The sequence below is a fragment of the Larus michahellis genome, chromosome 2, assembly GCF_964199755.1.
Source record: "Larus michahellis chromosome 2, bLarMic1.1, whole genome shotgun sequence".
NCBI lineage: Eukaryota > Metazoa > Chordata > Aves > Charadriiformes > Laridae > Larus > Larus michahellis.
Window position 1 is genome coordinate 97,033,806 of NC_133897.1, and position 19,770 is coordinate 97,053,575.

Sequence of the window (19,770 nt, forward strand, 5' to 3'; positions counted from 1 at the left end):
AGAGGGTGTCCCACGGTGTTGGGCCATGAGACAGTATTTGAAAACTGAGTGGAATATTTTCCTGACGTCATTACCTGATGTAGTAATAGTGCAATTACTCATCTGGATGGTTGTTTTCTTCTTCCCTTTTGCTCAGAAGGGTGGGTTGGGATTATTCGTCATCTTTGGCTAAACCGACACGAAGTTATGTGGAACAGATGGACATCACCAGACTGCTTTTGTGTACAGGTCGTTAGCACAACATTATTTTCACAGGTCTGAGTAGTTCAGTCCGAGTATGCACCAGTTATAATACTATGGATGTTAAAGCACTGATGGCATCTTGCCATTTCAGTTATTCTTTAGTTCCAGTACAAAAATGAAGCCTAAAAAAGCACCCTTCCCATTACCTCCCCTTTCAGAGGGTTGCCTTCTAAAGTTTTTATAGTAGGTTGCCTTTCCTCGTGCAAGTGAGTTGCAGTTTGAGATGGAAAAAGGGAGATACTTCACTTGTTGGAGCTTCAGGAGATTTTAGACTTACCCTTTCCTTTGAAACCATGCTATTAATTTCTGCATCTGATTTAATTTTAAATCCTGCTTTGTCAATAAAAATAGTTTGCTTAATTGTCCTCTATCCTTAGAACCAAAGGAAAATGAAAATTTTGAAATCTTTAGAGTAGATGTTAATACCTCCTGCCTCCATTTGTGGTTCCTGCTTTCCTGCATGGGTATGGACACATGCAGATGAACACTGACACACACGCATTTTCTGACTGCTCTGGAGATGCAGTATCATCAGCGGTGGCCGCTGCATGCCTGCAGCAAGTAAAGAACAAGAAAGGAGACCAGACAGGACACATCTTGTACAACCAAGATGCAGAAAACACTGCAGCTGTTCTCATGTAGAAGAAGAAAAAAATCAGTGAGGGGAAAAAGAAAGCAAGCTGACATTTCTGCCTTAGAAAAGCCATCCCACAGCACCACCTAGCAGACACGGATGGATATGAATAAACAGACTTATGATGAGACTGGAGCAAAATGCTGCTGGGGGAGTAGGATGCTGAGCAGGACTGTGTGCTTTAAAACAGCTGTTCCACCTAATACCTAGCACAGGTCATCGATAGGAGCTGAGCTGTGCGGTCCTTCCCTCTTGCAGCTTGTTACCCTTTAGCATCTGGTATTTGTAGCCTGATGCAGCTAATGAACCTCTGCATGTTTGATAAAACACATCTTCAGTTTGAGGTTTGTTTGCTTTTGTTTGTGGGTTTTTTTGGTTGGTTTTTTTTGGTTTTTTTTTTTTCTCTGGAGTTGTGCTCTTCGGCCCCATGTATTTTTTAAGTCACCTAGTTTAATCGGAGTGATAGCATTCTCAATCAACTTCAGTTTATTTATGTTCTTGTCCACGTTAGTCCGAGGTGCCAGGGGTAAATGGCCCAGCAGCCTGCTGAAGAATACTGCCGGGGCACGGACTTCCAAGAGCATGGCGAGCGCAGCCTGGTGCCACCCCTGGGGCTGGGGGAGTTGTGTTAGAAAATAGTTAAGCTGCAGCTGCTGGCTGCCTCTCTTTTTAAAAGTACTTGTTGTACACATTTGCTTTTCTAGGGGGACCAGAACACAAACTTGCTTTTGGGCTGCAATTGTGAAGTATTTATTTGTGCGACTAGCAGATTGCAGCCAGTGGCCTTCACTTTGTTACTTGATTAATCTTGCACATCTCCATACTTTAACTTGCCTTTTAGCCTTCGCCCTGCCGTCCTGAACGGGTGGGTATGAAAGGCTCTGGCAGTGCCCACTTGTGGGAGGCTGTCTGGGAGCTGGAAGGAAGTAGTCAGGGCTGCAAAGAAAGAGGTGATTTCAGAGCACAAGTTGCAGTCGCTTATGCTGAACTAGAGCAGCAGTGGTCCTCCTGCGAATTGTGCTGTGGATGTACGAGTTGTAAACAACGTGACACAGTAATGGGAAGGAGTCGTAAGACTTTGAACTTGCAAAGTTTTTTAGTTTGGTATTATGCATGTAGGCAGATCTGCTTTGCTACTCAGAGGCAGTACAGAGATATCTCTGGCAGCAAGACTGAAATCCAGTCCCTTCCAGGTTCTGAGGTCGTATTTTCCTGGTTAACGTGGGGGACTGGCTATCAAGACTCTTAATTTCCTCCATAGCATTGAAAAAACTTTATCATCACTACCGTTCTTGTTGTTATTATTATTAATAATTATTATTATTCAGAGCCAAGAACTATACAACTAAATTTGTATGTGGACACCTAAAATATTCTTTCAGATATTGTGAGACATTTTACTTTTATGAAAGGAGCTGTGCCTATGCCGTTCTTTGGAAAATTTAAAAAACTTTTTTTTTCTGGCATTTCCATGATCACTGGTAATATCTTTCATGGCCTTCACACAATTGTTCCATGAAATACCTCTCACCTCTTTTATGCAACTATTTAGATATTAAGTAAATGTTCCTTGTCGAGTGCTGTGAGAGCCTACCGTGAAACATTTTCTAAAAGCAGGAAAAACAACACCAAAAGTAAGAGTTCAATGTGATTTTAATACTCTCAATAAACTCACCTCTTCAGAAATTGTACTCTACTGAGTTGAAAGGGTCAAATCTCAATTACATTTGGTTTTGGCTAAATCCATAGGAACCATTCCCGTCAGACATCACACAGCTACCGCAGTGCATTTCAGTTGAGCTTTCTGCGATACAAAGGATCACGTTCTGCAGCAGTTTATTTTACTGCTTTTGTGAACTGCTGCCCCTCGTTAGGGCATCACTCTATTTACTGATTTTGCCTGCAGTTACTCTTGACTTCAGAAGAAAGTAGAAGTAATCTGTTGCGGTTACTTCAGGAAAAAAGAAAGGCTTGGAGTTGTTTTATTTTTTTCCTTCTGCTCTCCTCTGCCTCTTTCTGTCTGTACTGCTCCCAAAGAACTGAAACAACAGCCCAGACTTGATCTATGATGCAAGTCAAATCACTGCTGATTATGATCTCATACTTTTGTGGGTTCAGCTCTTTGAATGACCATGGCAATTACTTTGCTAAGAACTATACAAGTCCCAGATGCTGAATAATTCTCAAATACTACATCTCACATATGTTTCATTCTGACAATAACGAAACTGAAATGCACGTTAAATAATACCACAATAAAGACACATCTGACTGTGTCATGGTTTGATCAAATGTGTTTAGTCCTCAGATTCAGAGTCGGACACTGAGAAGGGTCAAATAAAGAGAAATCTGGGCTCTGCTGCTTTGCTAGCTGCTCCCCTCTCCTGGTCACCACTGCTGGAAACCTACATGTAGCTTGGTAGCTACAGCCTCCAAGGAATGTATAGGCATATAGGCATAGTTGTCTTATTACATTGCTGTTTGGTGTTTTTAGACTTGTGGCAAGAGTGGTCACATTTCAGGTGAGTTTGGAAGATGCTTTGTGGTACTTCTGAGGCTCTCCTATCTCACTTGGGAGATAAGTTGGTAAGCCACTCAGTCTTAAGTGCTTGGGAAAATTAAGTCACTTAAGCTACAATATCGCAGGTGGTTACCGAAATGCCAGAGCACACCCCGTGCATAGAGAACTACTAGAATCTTATTGCATAAAAGGTCTCGTCTTCAGGTCATTTGTGAACTGAAAGGTACATTTTGGGTATCTGGATGGGCATCTGAATCTTAACACGTGTAGGACTGTTCTTTTAAACCAAAATTAGGTAATCACTCTGATCTGGTGAAAATAACAAGTGTTATGGATCTTTTTGCACCCTGATGTCTCTTTCAGTATATGTGTGTTTGGGGGGTGGTATGGATGTTTGAGAGAGAGGCAGAAAATAAATTGCAGATGCTAGGCTTAGAAAAAACAAGTGTGTTTTAAAATAAAAATCTAGGGGTCTCCATTTTAATATTCATGTTCTTGATATAGCTGTTATCATTTAGTCGTATTTAATGATTGAGACACGTTCTTGGACAACTAGCTCTAGGTGGCTCTGCAGGAAGTTGGACAAGATGACCTACAGAGGTCCCTTCCAAACTTAACCATTCTGTGAATCACCCAAGGTTCCTCCTCCTCTTTGTGCTGTAGTGGTATCCACATACATGTGCCTTATACTGTGAAGAAAATGGTAAAAGCCAGATCTTTTTTATGAGTTGTAACAAAGAAATTTATTTTTGGTCAAAGTAGAGTTGGAATCTGGATGTGGTGATGGATCTGGACATCAGAGTCCTCTCAAGGATATTGATGAAGCTGAAGTTGACATTGTTTAACCTGCAAACCTTTGGAACATGAGTGAACATGAGTGTGATTAGAGTTAACCCCAATTTGGGCTTGGGAAGCCATTCCCACGTTACCAGGAGGAGTGCTCTATAGGAACGCTTCCATTTTTATTATCCAAGCAGGAGTCTGAGGGGTCTCCTGGCACCTCTTTCTCTTTTCTGCTATTGAAAACCAAGCATACATCTTTTCAGTTTGTGTGTTTGTTTGATTTGCTTTGAAATTGAGGGTGGCTATGATGAATTTGGTTGATACAAATCAGAGGAAGGAGGTAGCTTGAGATGGAGGAGTTACATTATCTCCTTGGACACTGAACTTTGTATCTCTTCCAAAATAATTATCATTTTTTATATATATATATAAAATCGATGTAAGAGTACTGTTGTCTACCATAATAACATCATATAATCTTACCATTCTCCAGCTGTATTGTATGCACAAGTTGCATACCTGCTTCCATTTTTGAAAAGCAAAATTTAAAATACCTCCATCTCTGTCCTTGTTCAATGAAGGAGGGAGTTAGAATAATGTGAAATTGCTAGAGCTGTGTAATTCAGCAGTGCCTTAGCTGGTACGCAGTGACTTGTGCCCCCATAAATGTTAGCTGTGTGAAAGATGCTGCCACTCGGCTCAGAAACCCACCACATGGGAATCTGGGAATGCATCTGGGCTCAGTTACATTTTTGTTTTCATCATGGAGTCCTGTGGATGTAGAAAAAAGCATCGGGAGTATACTGATGATGTGAATTAGATTTGAGGATAGCCACCTTTTACGGACTTGGGAAAGCCGTAGCAAAGAGGTGATTGCTGGAGAAATGTGGCTGCTTCCATTATGTTTAGATGCTCCTCAGAAAGCAGCTGTATTCATTAACTTCATTTGGCAAGTTGTGCAAAGGTAAATAAATGGATCTGGTTTTGCAGTCAAACCACTGATTCCGGCTTCCTTTTTGTGCCTGATGATACTCAGAAGTTTGAGAATAGAGAAAAATTTTCAGTTTATACATACAGTGAAATACTAGTACTCTTACTGTTTCAGTAATAAGTGGAATATACACATATATATCTCCTTTCTTTAGTTTTACTTTATTAATTATTCTTTCAAGAGGAGTTTGTGGTGGGTTTGTCCCATGGTTTTATATATGATATTTGTTCTTTCAACAGTTCTATTATTTCAGTAGTTGAAACCACTAGCATGTTGCTTTTCAGGGTGTCTAAAAAGGATAACCTGTTAACAATTATTTGCTTAAGAAAGATGTTGCAATAGATAATATATTATAGTTTGGACTCTTAGTTAACACACTATCTTCAACCACTTCCACACATTTTATACATAGGTTGTTTTGGGTTTGAGTGTTTGCTGTTGAAATGTTGTCTGTGAGATTGTACAGTGTCAGGAAAGGACTGCCAAGCATATCATTAAACTCACAGGGGTTTTCAGGTGAAGTTATTTAAACCCAGCCATAGTTTTGGTATTTAATATGAGTACTTTTTAATAGAACTGTTGAAAGAACAAATTTCACGTGCATAAAACCACCGAATAATAACAAAGTAGTTTTCCACTGTACTTGCAGACTCAAATAGTTTTTTCCCCTAGGGCCCTTGAACTCAACCTTGATATTACTTAAACAGGACATCGCCAAGGCCACTAGCTCTAGCAAGTTGTTTCATGAGCCGTAGAACTAATGAAGCAATTTATCTTTGTTCTCCTCCTTCTTTGTTTTTTACTTCCCATCCCACACGCTCTCAGTACCGTCAGTTCTGCCATGTCCTGTGCCTGTCTTCAGTACAGCTGGCAGCCTGTGGTGTGGCTGGTGGAAGGCTTCATGAGGACTAGTTTTCTAGCTGGCTCCCTTTCAAAATGGCTGGAAACTTCCTTTTCTCTGATAGGAACACCGACTTGGGGGTCTTTTCTAATGCAGTTTTTGATTTGAGTAGGAATATATAGCTCAATTACTGTCAAATATGACTGAAATCAGTGGGCAGATCCCCTAGTTACAGGGAAGAGTTAGTCTATGAGTGGACAATGGGAGGGACAGCACAGCTCTCTAAGGAAACAAGGGTCAAAATGGACTGTCACGTGTTTGAGTGGGTTTGATTTTGTAAGGAGGCTCTGAGAGAAGGTACTCTGATAGTTTCCTTATTTCTCTGGTTTCCTCTGGCTTTGACCATAATTCATCAGCGCCACACATTTTATTGGTGATGACTTTCACAGGCAGGGACAGGGTCATCTCAGAGCGCCCCCCTCCCCCAGCCATCTCAGACCCTCAATGCATTCTATGCATTGAACAGGAGGAAGACTAACTCCATGAAGATGCTGAAGTTTTGAGATGCTGCTTTGTGCGCCGTTCCCATGTCAAACATACTGGAGGTCTAAAGCTTTTGAAGGACTCTCCGCCAGTGTCGTGAAGAAATTCTTTTTTGCATCACCTACAGGCCAGCCTGTACAACTCAGAGGTCTGGCTATGATAGGAGGTGGGTCTCAGAAGAAGGTGATTTGGTGTGGAAAACTGGTGTGCAGCAAGTCGACTTCCTTCTAAGTAGTTTCTAATCACTCATGAAAATGATACAGTAGTGATTTAACCTTAAATCCTATTAGCCTGCATCTGGAATATAAAATATTTCTGAAAACACACATTAGTCAAATATTTACTTGGAAGTTTAAAAAAAAAGGAAATAAGACGCAATGTTACATCTTCTGTTTGCCTTTTAACTTCACAGTACTTCAACTTTCCTATATATAAAATGCAGTGAATCACTGCCTACTTCACAGAACTGTTCTATGATATAATTAATTGTAGATGGCTTTCAGATTCTTACATGCAAAGCATGAGATAAGTAGCACATCAGTAACTTGTCTTAGTATTTTGAAGTATTAACAAGTCATCTAATCCCTTCTCTCTTTAAAATTGATTGCCTTTTGTCTTGAGTACAGTGACATTGTATTACATTAGATGCCTTCACAGACCAAGATTTCACTCAGCCACATAATGAAAGCTGGAATAGTGTGATATGAATGAGATTTTGGAGAGGAGAGTGAAGGGAAAGTCCTGACTGCAATTAAGGTCATAAAAACTCTTTTCCTCTCCCAGTTTTCTTGGAACATAGCTAAGGAAATATCACCTTGGCCCTGCCCAAGGAAAAGAAGTTGCTGAAACTCCCATTCTTTCCTGTTGCCAGAGGTTCAGCCCATTGACCATCTGTTGAGGACAATGTAGTTCAAGGCTGACATCATACATCACTGTAGAGAGCTGGTGGGAAGGCTCGGCATGCAACTCTTCCATTATTACAAGAGGAAAAAAAAAAAAAGAAAAACGTGCCAAATGGCCTTAATCACATTTCTTCTATGTAGGAACACACCCAGTTCTTGTGATCAATATAACAGTACCCAGTGGTTAAATTTTAGTTTGTAAATTCATCTATTATGTGGAATTCTAATTACTTGTGGTTTCTTGTTGTTTATTATCTACTTATATTCTTTTTACCAAAACATGAACTATCACAGCTGTCTCTATTGCTGAACAGATCGTCAGGGTAGTGTTCAAGAGACACAAGGTTACTTTTCATTCATTCTGCTCATCAAAATTGCAAAATTTATTTAATAGAAAGATGACTGATTCCCAAATACCCCTCTTGTTTAAAAAGTATGACATACTCCTTCTTTGGCTGTGACCTGTAGATCTTTGGATCATGCATTTGTAGTAACTACTGAACAATCACCTAGCCAGTATGCTTCCAGATGCTGAATTGCATTACAATGACATCATACATGTCATAGTATTTTTATTATATTTGCATAGTGCTAGTTTCATATATATCCAACAAGTTATGTTATATAATTAAAGGAACAGACTTTACTAGACAATATTACTCTATGATCCATGATGTGCAAATGCTTGAATACCCTTGCTATATATAAACAATTTGAGGCGCGTGTTTGTAGAAGAAAAGAGAGAAGAAAAATGCTCGTTCTTTATCAAAAGCTATTTGATAGCATATTACATGCTAGCATGAGTTCAAGCAGAAATTCCTTTTCGTCGTGTCCCTCAAGCTAAGTGTTTTATACCTTATTTAAGATAGTATGACAATCCTTGGCAATAATGACAATCCTTACCCAGGCACAGAAGGCAGGTCTAGATGTACTGATGGTGTTAATTTGGCTGGAGTCCTAGAAGATACCAGCCTTTGGGAAGGGTTAATAAAAGCATCAACAGGTTGAATACAATGAAACTGCATAATTTGAAGAAAGAAAGAAAGAAAGAAACGAAAATCTTAGTGTAAATCTTTACAAGTGAAGCATAATTCCTGTTGTGGACACAGGCTGATGGCAAATTTCCAGTGAATTATTTTTGTTTTGTGTTTTGCAATGGAAAAAGCTAAAAGTTTAATTGAAACCAAATCCTTCTGTTTCAGCAATTTCTGAAAGAGCAAAAGAGAAAGGCACTCAAAACTGGGAAATACCTAACAGCTCTGTGGTTGAGGCCCCCCAAAAAAGGTGCGATGACACCATTTCAAGAGTCACCTGAGACTAAAGGAGTTTGATCCTTTAATGTCCTATAATCTCCAGGTCCTATCCTCCTTTCTTCCTCCTTTCTTGCTCAATAATTGTATGTCATTTTCATACAATGAAGAGTTCTCACAGGAGAAACCGAGGGGATTGCTCTGGTTGTAGGGGGGGAGAGCAAGAAAAGACCTCTCTCACTTTGTGGTTTGTCCTGCGAAGCTCTGAATAGTCTTCCATTCATCCTGTTGTAAAACAAAGAAAAACGTCATTTTAGACTATTTCATGGGATGAGAACGTCACTTCCCCCCCTCATGGGAAGATCGTTGTTGGTGTTCCAAAAGGGGAAGAGGGAAACGCTCGAAAAACCCTGTAGCGTCTCCTGTCTCATTCCAGGCTCTGCAGCACTTCAATTTGTAAACAATGCCTGTGTGCCATGGTGATTGCTGCATGAGAAATGTAGCTACATCGTTAGTTCATTACAAATGGCTTAATACAGGACTGATTCCTATCCCCAATATATTCTTTTAAAGCTCCCATCAGAATTGCATGTGTTCATCTGAGAGTTGTATTGGCCTATAATATGTTTTGATTTGTTGTATGAATTGCCTGCTTCTGTGTACAGATTTTTTTCATTTTTTTCCCCCCCTCTGCTTCTGGACCATGATTGATGATGTAAATAATCATTTCCAGGCATGAGCCTTTTTTTTTTTCCTGTTGACCAGTCACTAATCACTACTTGCTCATCCCTGTGTTTTGTTGGTAAGCCAGATGAATTTCTTTTTAATGGCCTTCTTTCTCTTCATGTCAGAAATCTCACCACAGATAAATGACAGATACACACCACATATGTAATAGTGCGCAGACCTTATAATCATTATCCAGTATGTTTACAAAGTTCTGAGAAATTTCATTTTAAGAATAGTAAATGCATGCATTTCTCTGCTATCCCTAGCATTATGCGTTCTGCAGAGGGAAAAGCTTAAAGGAACATTCAGAATTTAAAGGCTGCTGTTTAATTGATAATTTTTTAGCTTCTTGCATCTAAGTATATAGGGTTTTTCATCTCAGTCTAACTCGTCTTTCTGTAATCCACATGTTTAGTCTTGAGCCTGCAAAGTGCTTAACAACAGTTAATTTGCCTTATTTAAGCATCCCTCTTTGAAGATTTGAGGAAAATGGCTGAATATTAAAATGGGATCTAGCATTATTTTAATATGTGCCATCTAATAAAAATTCTGGTGCTTAAAATAGACATGGCATCATGTACATTCTTACATGTGTTACTGGTATATCATCCCACAGATACATAGATCGTTTAATAGTCAGAGTCTTAATGAAATAAAATGCCTGAGTCTATGCAATATTCAGTACCTGGAATGGGGTATTTACATACTTTATGCATGCTGCATTTAACTGTTGCTTCCCGGCCATCTCAGCTTTGCGATGCCTCCCCATGCCCTGCACACCCTCTGACTTGGGCACTTGTTGCCCCTCTGATAACAAAGTGGAGCAATTGGCATGTCTTCATTGCAGCCTCGAAAGCAGCTTTTCAGGCCCCAACACATACAAACTCTTTCTCCCTTCTAGAGAAGGGCGATTACACTCATCTGAGAAGTTTTGTGGTGTTCCGTAGGTTATTTAGACTTTTAAATTTTTCATCGTTCTCCTTAAAAGAAGCTGCTTCAAAGTTTAGACAGAAAATTAAGCTGACTAGCAACACTTGGCTCAGGTGACGCAGAAGGGTCTCATTCTTCTGATGGTTCTGGCATTCGGGAGCTATGAATAGAAAGGAACTGGGTTACTAAATAGAGTTGTCACCCCTTTTGGAATGAAGTAATTGACCTCAAATGTCGGGTTTGGAGAAGAGAGACAGAGAATAGAAAGGGCTGGGTTTGTTTCTTTGTTCTGTAAGGCATTTGCAAATCCTAATAACAGGGGTTCCCAAATGTTTTACCCCCTAATGTCTTTCTCCTTATCTGACACCTCCACGCCCCCCTTCTGATATATTTTTGTCTGGATTACGTAAATGCTATACAACATATTTACAAAGCTATTTGCTCTTGCTGTATATGTTACGGTTCTTTCCCAAGTATAGTCACACCTGCATACTTCTGAGATAGCTGGTGTCTAACCATCGTTTCAGAGGTGGCTCCGCCTCCTCGTGCACCCAGTGCTGGCTGGCTGAAATGGGTACCAGTTGGCTTTCTGCTGTGCGGATGTGAGAAAGGCCCAGTAAGATGCTGGCTGCAGTGAAGTCATCCTTGTAACATAAATACGGGTCAACAGCTTGTGAAACACTGAAATTACATTTTTCCAGAGATTTGAGAAAATTAGTATTTATCAGAAAATACTGGGATGTTTTATGTGTCAGTTAAATTATGCTTCTAAAAGACTGGCTACAGATATGCATCCTTGGCAAAGGGCTTTTGTATGTCATGCGTGCACATACCTGGCACTGACTACCTGACCGAGAAGTAAGATCGGCCTCCTGCTTCATGCACAGCCCGTTTTATGGGCTGTAAATATCTTAATTTCTACCGAAGCTGTACTATGCAAAGGAATGCCAACATAAGATTATCCAGCTGTCCTTCCCCTCCTCATCTGTTTTCAATATTTCTAATAGCAATCTGATTTCAAGATTACACGTTTCTCTGAGAACAAGGGCAGAAGTGTTCCAGGTGCGTTTTTATCTTCCAGGGAAAGAAAGCGAACAAACTGGTACAGTTCTGGGATCTGCCACAAAATACAGACACCTTATGCCAGAGCACTAGAAAGATAAGATTGCGGTGTGTGATCATTAGGTGCAAACCCTCTCTCATACAGAACAGGCAGCTCTCATTGCCCATATCCACTAGTGCCGAAGCTGAAGCACAACCCTGAGGCTTCTAGTACCATGTAAACCAACAGTAAAATAGTAAGTTAGTAGCAAACAGGTAGGTAGAGAAAGCAAGGTTTTCTTCTAGTACGTATATTATTCTAATACAAGTTCTAGTCTCTTTGTATATGTGGAAGGGTGTGTGTATATATTTATATATTTGTAGTTTTACCAGGTGGTGAAGGAGCTTTTTGACTAGTTAGCAACAACAAATATGACAGGAAACCAAAGAGCTGGATACAAACTATGGTTAAATCCCAAATTATAATTTAGAAATGTTAGAAGACATTTTTCATTGCTGCTCTGCTATAGGGCTTTTTTTTTTCCTTTCTCTTTTTTTTCCATTTGCCCATCTCATGAGATTCATCCAGAGACACGCAAGCCAAAGCTATGCTTGGTCTCACTCCCCTCTCTGAACAGGAGAGGCAGATTGGGAACAATGGATAGAGAAATAAATGGAACAGAACTTCGTAAGAAATCTCAGGGGAATTGCAATGCTTTTTTGTTTATGCACGTCTTACTTCTTGATAGATAGAGTAAGTATGTCCTGTACTTATTTTTGATGACCTTAGCAGCAATGCTGCAAGCTCAAGGTGAATGTTGTCAGGACTAAATTTTCTTGTGGGAAGTTTTAACTGGCACTTTTTGTACATCTTCCTTTTCTGCCTCTTTTCTTCATTTACCTGTGATTCTTCCTTGAAAATGCCCCTTAAAGGGTACTGAGTCCTGGTAACTCTTCTGAAAAGTGTCAGGGGAAATTACAGATGTTTCTTTTAGCATCACACCATTTAATTCTGTCTACTCATTCTGAAGACAAGAAGGTGAATTTGAATAGGAGCTTGTAGTGCGTCCTTGTGTGAAAGAAGGCCAAAGGCATACGGGGCTGGGTTGGCAGGAGTATAGCCACCAAGTCGAAGGAAGTGCCTTTCCCCGTTTGGTGCTGATAAGGCTGCATCGGGAGTTCAGGGGTCCTTGGTATGAGATAGATATTTACCTACTGGAGCGAGTCCGGCGGGGGTTCACCACAATGATTAGGGGGTAGAGCAAATGACATATGAGGAAGAGGGAGCTGGAGTAGTTCACCTAAGATAAGAAGGAAAATGGTATTAGATCCTTCCAACTTAAATTATTCTAAGATTCTCTCAAGCTCAATATTTATGTTTCCTTTTCCTTGCTTACTACAAAGGAAAATAATATAACATAATATTCTTATAATATATTATTATATATATTTTATATATATTGTATTTATTATTTATTATAATAAATATTGTTTTTCTAGATATACTATATATTACATACTTTATTTAAATATCTATATAAAATTTCCATTCCAGGAAGATCATTCTTCCTCTTGTGAACAGAAGGTGGTTTTGTCCCCTTCTGAAACATGAAACTGAGCCACATCGCAGGTGCTGGTGGGATGCCTGTGGGCTGTTCCCACAGCACTAGATCTGAAGTCGGGGTTGTCTCTTTGCACCCCACAAGAGAGAAGGGTTTCGGCTTTCCTCTGCACCCCTCTCCTGCGGGCTGGACGCTCATTGCACTGCGTGCTTCCTTAGCTGCAGCTCTGCCTTATGTGTCGTATCAATGGGATGAGTACATGGCCTATGAGGCCATGTCCGTGCTTGGATTAGGCCTCGGAGGATTTGGCCATAATAAATCTTTAGTTAAAAATCCAATGCCCGTTTCTCCTTTAGATTTTAATAGTGTAAAACCAAAACAACCACATTGCCCTGAGCAAAATACTAAGTTTTCACTCAATTTTGTTTTTGTTTTCTTCCCGTTTTTTTTTTCTTTAAAAAAAAAAACCTCCTAGATTTTTAAATCTGAACTTTGCAACTATTGCTTTGGTCTCTAAGTCAATGAACTTTCTGGCAACATTCCTTGTAAAGGCTAAAGCCTTTCCTGGCAAGTGATTAACAACTGAGACAAGCCCTTCCATGAGACATGAATTTTGCAGCCTGTTGTGTGGTCTCTTTGGCTGGGTCTGTAACACATTTCCTATTGTCTAAATGTAAAGAGATAAAAAGGAAAGGGACTGCCAAACTCCACTGTATAACGTAAAGCAAGTCAAAGGGAAAAGGTTTACAATTTTTCTTCTTCCTTTTACATTGCTGGCTGTATCTTATCTTTAGCCAGAAGATGCTAACATCTTTTCCTCTCTATAAATTAGTTTGCACATGGTGCAAAAACGCAATATGACTTTCTTTTCTAACTTAGTAGAAGTTTTGATACTTCAGTGTTTTAACATTCAAGAATCCCGATTTAATCTCAGAACTGTTAAAACGTCAATTTACCAAGCCAATGGGTGTGTATATTGCCTCAGTGAGCCCTCTTATTTTAACGAAGTGGTAATATTTAGGATGGAAATGCGGAATTAATTGCAACAGCCAATATTTGCGAAGTGATGATACCAGGGCTCTTTTTCAGCTAGCACAGCAAGTGTCTACCTCTTTCATTGCTCTGCTGACATCTAGTCATATTTAAGGCAATTGTGTGATTGCCCTGTGGATTTTAACAGAACTGTGACTGTTGAAGCTGATTCAGGAAGCACTGGTGCCTGTCTTCCATACTAAATGAGAGCCTGGTAAATCCCAGAAACAGCCTTAAAAGGCTTCATGAGGTTTTTAACAGCGATTCAAATGAATCGTGATTCACCTACTCATGAATGAAATATGAAACTTGTTCCTGTTGCTCCCATTGCTGTGCAGTCTGGGTACATCATGTGAAATAAAATGATACCAGTGACTGGCAAAAACTCCTGCAGCTTCACAAAGGGAAGCAAGAAAGTCAAATTGCTGCTCTGTTTTCCTGTTAAGCAATCTCCCAGTTTTGAGATTTACAGTTATTTTCGTTGCAATGTAGCTGTCTACTATTTAAAGAATTGAAAAGGCATGCCCTGCAAACACATTTTATAATTCACTCACGAAGGTATGAGGATCTCCCGCTTTGACAGTCAGCATCATTAATCACCAGTGGAAACTTTCTGAATAGCTCTGGTGTTTTGAAAGTTGCGAAACAGTCATTCTGGGTCTTGGTTGAAACCCTTCCCATTGTGATACCTGACACTTAGCATGTCATCAGCAGCCTGCATGAACTACTACAGGCAGGTCAGGCCCACAGGGGGTCATGAATGGAATCATTTAACAGGTAGGACATCATATGGGAGGCCACGTAAGAAAATACACCGTGCTTCACATGGGTCCTGGCAGCAAGTATCCCTCGAACAGACCTTTCAGAGACTTCTTGGTGCCATGGTGGATAATGAGAGTTGATTTCAGTGTGAGCATGTCAGGCTCTGGACTATCCTTGTGTCTGCGGGTGACAGGCTGTCAGATGTCTTGGTGGGGCTTTGGCTGGCTGAAGGCTTCCGTTTCCAAGGGCCAGTGCAACTGCTTGATGATTGTCTGCTTCTGTCAAGAAGCACTATTAAAGCAGCATTAAAAAGCTCCACTGTGGGATGTGTGCAAAGGTTGCGTGGGCCCCAGGTAGCTAGTAAGTCCCCGGTGTAGGTAGGTATGGTGTGGTTTAGTCTGGGACTGGAGTGTTTTGGTTTTGTACTTGCCCAAGGTGTTCAAAGCAGCACGCAGGCTTAAAAGTGCCCACAGGGGTCTCAAATGTCATTTTCTATTGAGCCTGAATTTTGTGAGGAGTTGAATAAGCCCTGAAAATTTGCAGGTTAAGGAACTGAACTTACAGTATCCTTCTACTAGCTAAATGGCAAGCGAAACATAGCTTTTCTAACCACTCCTGTTCTCCAGGACTGCTTCTGGGTGGTATTTATTCCTTTCTCTGTCATCTGTTAGGAGGTTGACACCTGCAGACAGGACACAGATAATCAACTGGCTTGAGCCTTGGTCTGGTGCAAGTGCAGTGGGCTGCCCTGAGGCTTCACAGGATTTGCAGCGTGGCAGATACAAGGTGCACAGGGACTAGCTTCTTATTACAGCAGCTGCCATGGCCAGCAGGCAGCAGTTAGAGGAAAGGTATCCCAGAAGGTCCTTCTTTCTGAAGAAAGAGATTTGCAAAACTAGACATAAGGCCGGTGTGTCCCCCACTGATTGCCGTGAAATGGAAACGTAGGGGAACTTTGCCATGGAGTGCTTATGTGTAAATGCATCCCATTGTTACTATGTGGCCAAGCCTTGAGGTTTTAAGAACCATCAAAAGTAATATCCAAGATTTCCTTTCTAGGGAAAGGTTCCGGATCAGATTAGTAGGTAGTACAGGAGTGGTTATCTGGGAAGTATGTTAATGATAGAATTGTTTACAGTAATCTGGTAATTTGTATTTTACAAGTAACTTTACAAAACACGTGGAGACTTGTTTGAAATTCTTTCAATATGTCTATTAAACAATTTAACTTAATTGCTAAGGGAAATGTCCTTGTAGAGCAGAAACAGCGTGGCATTGGCCTGACAGGCAAATACGCTGACGTCCAGTGCAATTGCCAGGAAGTGATTTGTTCGTGTGTCGGATTTCCATTGCATTTAATTTAACTACACCATGTATCTATGAAGTATCACTGCAGCAGTACAACTGCAAATTAGGCTAACCAAGCATCTTAAGGGCCCTGGTTAGGTTTGTCAATGGGGTTTCCTGGCTGTCAGCCCTAAAAGTAACAGATTCGATGATACATCAAGCCTGAAAGACTCTAGATTGAACAACAGAAGATTTTGCGTTGCTGGTAGTGTCATTTCAGTTCATTAAGCTCAACTCAGCATGAGTGGGTAAAACCCAAGAAGCTAGGGAAATACCCGGGTCACTGTTCACACTAAATTCTGTGTTTATAGCTGCAAGCTGCATTTTAGCTCATTACCTTGAAGTGAGCTCTAGTATGTTTCTGTGAGTGGCAACATGACCACAGTAGCTTGAGTCTATGCCTGGTGCACTTCCAGTCCTTTTTAGAATATAGACACAGTCATTGTCTTTGAGTGCATCTATTAAATGATTAATAGTGATTCTTTGCCTCTCAGGAGAGTTGTGTTGAGAGGACTTGAAAAAAATTATTTAATAATTTAAGCATTAAATAGTAACATTATACGAAAAGAAGAAAGCACGAGGAGAAAATCATCCCATCATACAGCAATATGACAGCATTAAAAGCTCACTGTGAAAGGGGGAAAAAAGATATAGAAGAATATATGAGTTCTTAGCTCAGTAAGTTATGTGTATACCAAGGTTTGGACAGCAATGTTGGGGATACGCATAGGTGGGATGTTCAACCTTTTATGACATGTGACAGCCTTAAGCTTTCATTTGGATTAATCAGCTATTGAGACTTCCCTAGGAGAGCACTGTCTGGCGAATGAAATTTTCAGCCAACTGGCTACCTTTCCTTTTTTCGGTCCTGCCACAGCCTAATCTCTTCCGTTCATGTGTTATTACCAGATCTGGATCGCTGCGCTTGCATCTTGCCCAGTGTCATTTAGCACATCTGGAAATGCTGTGGTTTGCTGAATGACAAGTCACACTCTTTTCTTACAGTTCCGCTTGGTGGTAAAGACAGCACTGAAGCTGCTGCTGGTGTTTGTGGAATATACCGAATCCAACGCACCGCTTTTAATCCAGGCAGTATCTACCGTTGATGAAAAGAGAGGTGAGTAGCCTTACTTGGGGGGCCACAAAATCCCAGCACCGCTGAGGTCAGGGTGGCATTCCATCACTGATTTCAGTGGTTCTAGAGTTGCCGTTGTGATGCCTGCTTTGTGCAACATACTCTTCATTTCTTGATTAAGAGCATATTTTAAGTATTCATGTGATTTAAGATTGTTTTGAGGAATGAATTATAGTGGGAAAGTGGAAGAGTGAAAAGCTGAGGAACTCGACCGCCTCCCTGGGCACCACAGTTGTTGCCCCTTCCCTGCACCCAGGTGCAACATAAGCCCCATTGTATCTTCCAACCTTGGAGGTTCCTTTGAGCCAGGCCGTCTTTCCACTTCCTTCTTGAGAAGCAGCAGTCTGATTTAGAAGAGAAAATGATATCTAATCAGTGTAATCCCTTTGAAGAGAAAGACGAGGTCAGTAATAGTACAGGCTTTATAGTAAAAGCAAAACCATCTGTTGTTACATTAAAATAAAGCCCTTGAGCAGATATTATACTGTGAAATCTGTTACCCTTCAGGCTCATGAAAAATACTTGAATATGTATACTGTATTTTTTTACAAATAAATAGAACAAAAATGGTTCTTTCTTGTTCTTCCCACAAAGTCATTGCTAAGCTCCCGGGGCATTCTCTCTTGATGCAAAACATTCCTTTGCCTCAAGGAGAGTTTTTGAGGTTGGGAGAGCCATTGTTGTGGTCTCAAACACATGGAGGTTGAAAGCAAGATCCCCTCTGCGGAGCAACTGCCTCCATGCTGAACTTGTTTGAGCGACTTGATATGGTAAAAGTGAAACAAAAAAAGTTGGAGGATGGGGAGAAAGGTGGTGCCAGAAATAAGAGAAAATAGCCAGATTTTGCTTTCAGCTATCAGAATGAGTATGTTGAAAAGACCCCAGAAAGAAACCCAAATTGTCTCTTGTGGCAGGGGCAATTCCGAAACAGTGTAATGCTGTAAACAGTGGACTCCAGGTTGGCTTTCTGTTTTGAATTAATCCCAATAAACCTTACAATGCCATGAGTGGAAATGTAATTACAATATTCATGTAATTGTGAGCGCTGATTTATTTTAACAGCCAGTGTTTCCTCAGCTCTCTGAACTCACTGGTATTCTCAACATGTTCAAATTGCCATCTGTTCACATGCTAGTAAGCCTCATTAAGGAGAAGAGAGAAAGGAGGACCCAAAACACAGTACCATGAGCTGTGCATTCACTTCTGTATCTGTAGAACAACCTCAGGCAAACATTTACATGCCCCAAAGTAATAAAACAACTTAAGTAACAATGTAAAACGTGTGGAAAAAAAGTGATGCATGTACTTAGATGGATACTTGTTAGGAGTATGAAGAGAGGGTTTATGGGACTTCTCATACCTGTGGGTTAGTGGATTGTCCCATGAAGTCTTGCAAATAATTTAGCCCCAAATATCCAGTTTTCTTTTCTTTCTGTCTTTTTATTATTGTTATTATTATTATTGTTGTTGTAGTTGTTGTTATTATTATGCAGTTGCACTTAACTACATGGGAGATTTTTTTTTTCTGGTTTTATAATTTAGCTCCTTTTTTCAGTCATCGATGTAATAGCCTTCACTTTCAGCTGTGCGTGTGCTATGTTTTAATTTGTATTTTGAAATTAGTGGCTTATAAATGAGGAGTACCTTCTTTTAATGCCGGTTTAATGGAACAGAAATACAGAGGAAGAAAAAGCGATGTGGCTTTTCTTGAAACAGCATCATAAATCTTTCAGGTATATAATTAAGTTTAGCACTGCTTTGAAAAAAGTCCAATGTTTCATGTACATACAAGGTGATGAGATATGACATAATTCCTCAACATGTGTACCACACATGATTAACAGAAAGAACCCCATAATAACTCAGCCTGGTTTCAAAGTGATCCCATCTGTGGTTTCTATGTGAGAACACATCCATATGCAAACTGAAGTACAGAGATCTGTGGAATTGCCGGCTTTACTCTCAGATACAAGCAGACCGTAACTGAATCACTGCATGGTCCTCATCATATAGGAAGTAGCTTCTACTTATACTTCCATCTAGCTCCCCTTTCCCCCCCGCCCTTTCTTGTTTCAGAGCCCCAGAGGAATTTAATCTCTTTTCAGTTTGAGCATACCGGGACTGTGCGGACTCTGGAAAGTGGAGCTGGCATTGCACTCTGCTGTCTGGGGCTCCTTTATCACAAGCATTTTTTAAGACAGAGATTAAAGCCCTGTAGCTGACCTGGACACTCTCACATACTGTTTGTGAATTAAGTTTCTGCTACCTGACTATAGTATTTGTAGATGGCCCGCATTATCGGTTCTCTGCTTTTTCTGCCATTTCGCGCATAGTTCGATACCCACTAAATTAATGCCCATACTGTAGGTGTGATGGAAGGATGGATGTTCACTCATATTTAAATAGCCAGGAGTACAAGATGTTGAGGTCTTTCCAAAAGTATTAATATCTTTCCGTCCTCTGGCGACTAGAGAATGGACACTATAAGTTGGTGGTGGTCCTCATGTATGGTTCTGGTCTGATG

At 40.4% G+C, this 19,770-nt stretch overlaps 1 protein-coding gene across 11 annotated transcripts in view; it reads left to right on the plus strand.

Moving 5' to 3' along the window:
• Window positions 1–19,770, plus strand: part of FHOD3 (formin homology 2 domain containing 3) — a 399,793-nt gene that overhangs the window by 249,327 nt on the left and 130,696 nt on the right. For all 11 annotated transcript variants that reach the window (XM_074576320.1, XM_074576316.1, XM_074576317.1 and 8 more), the window contains exon 7: window positions 17,117–17,228. In XM_074576320.1, coding sequence (XP_074432421.1) covers window positions 17,117–17,228 — 112 coding nt within the window. The remainder of the gene's footprint in view (window positions 1–17,116; window positions 17,229–19,770) is intronic.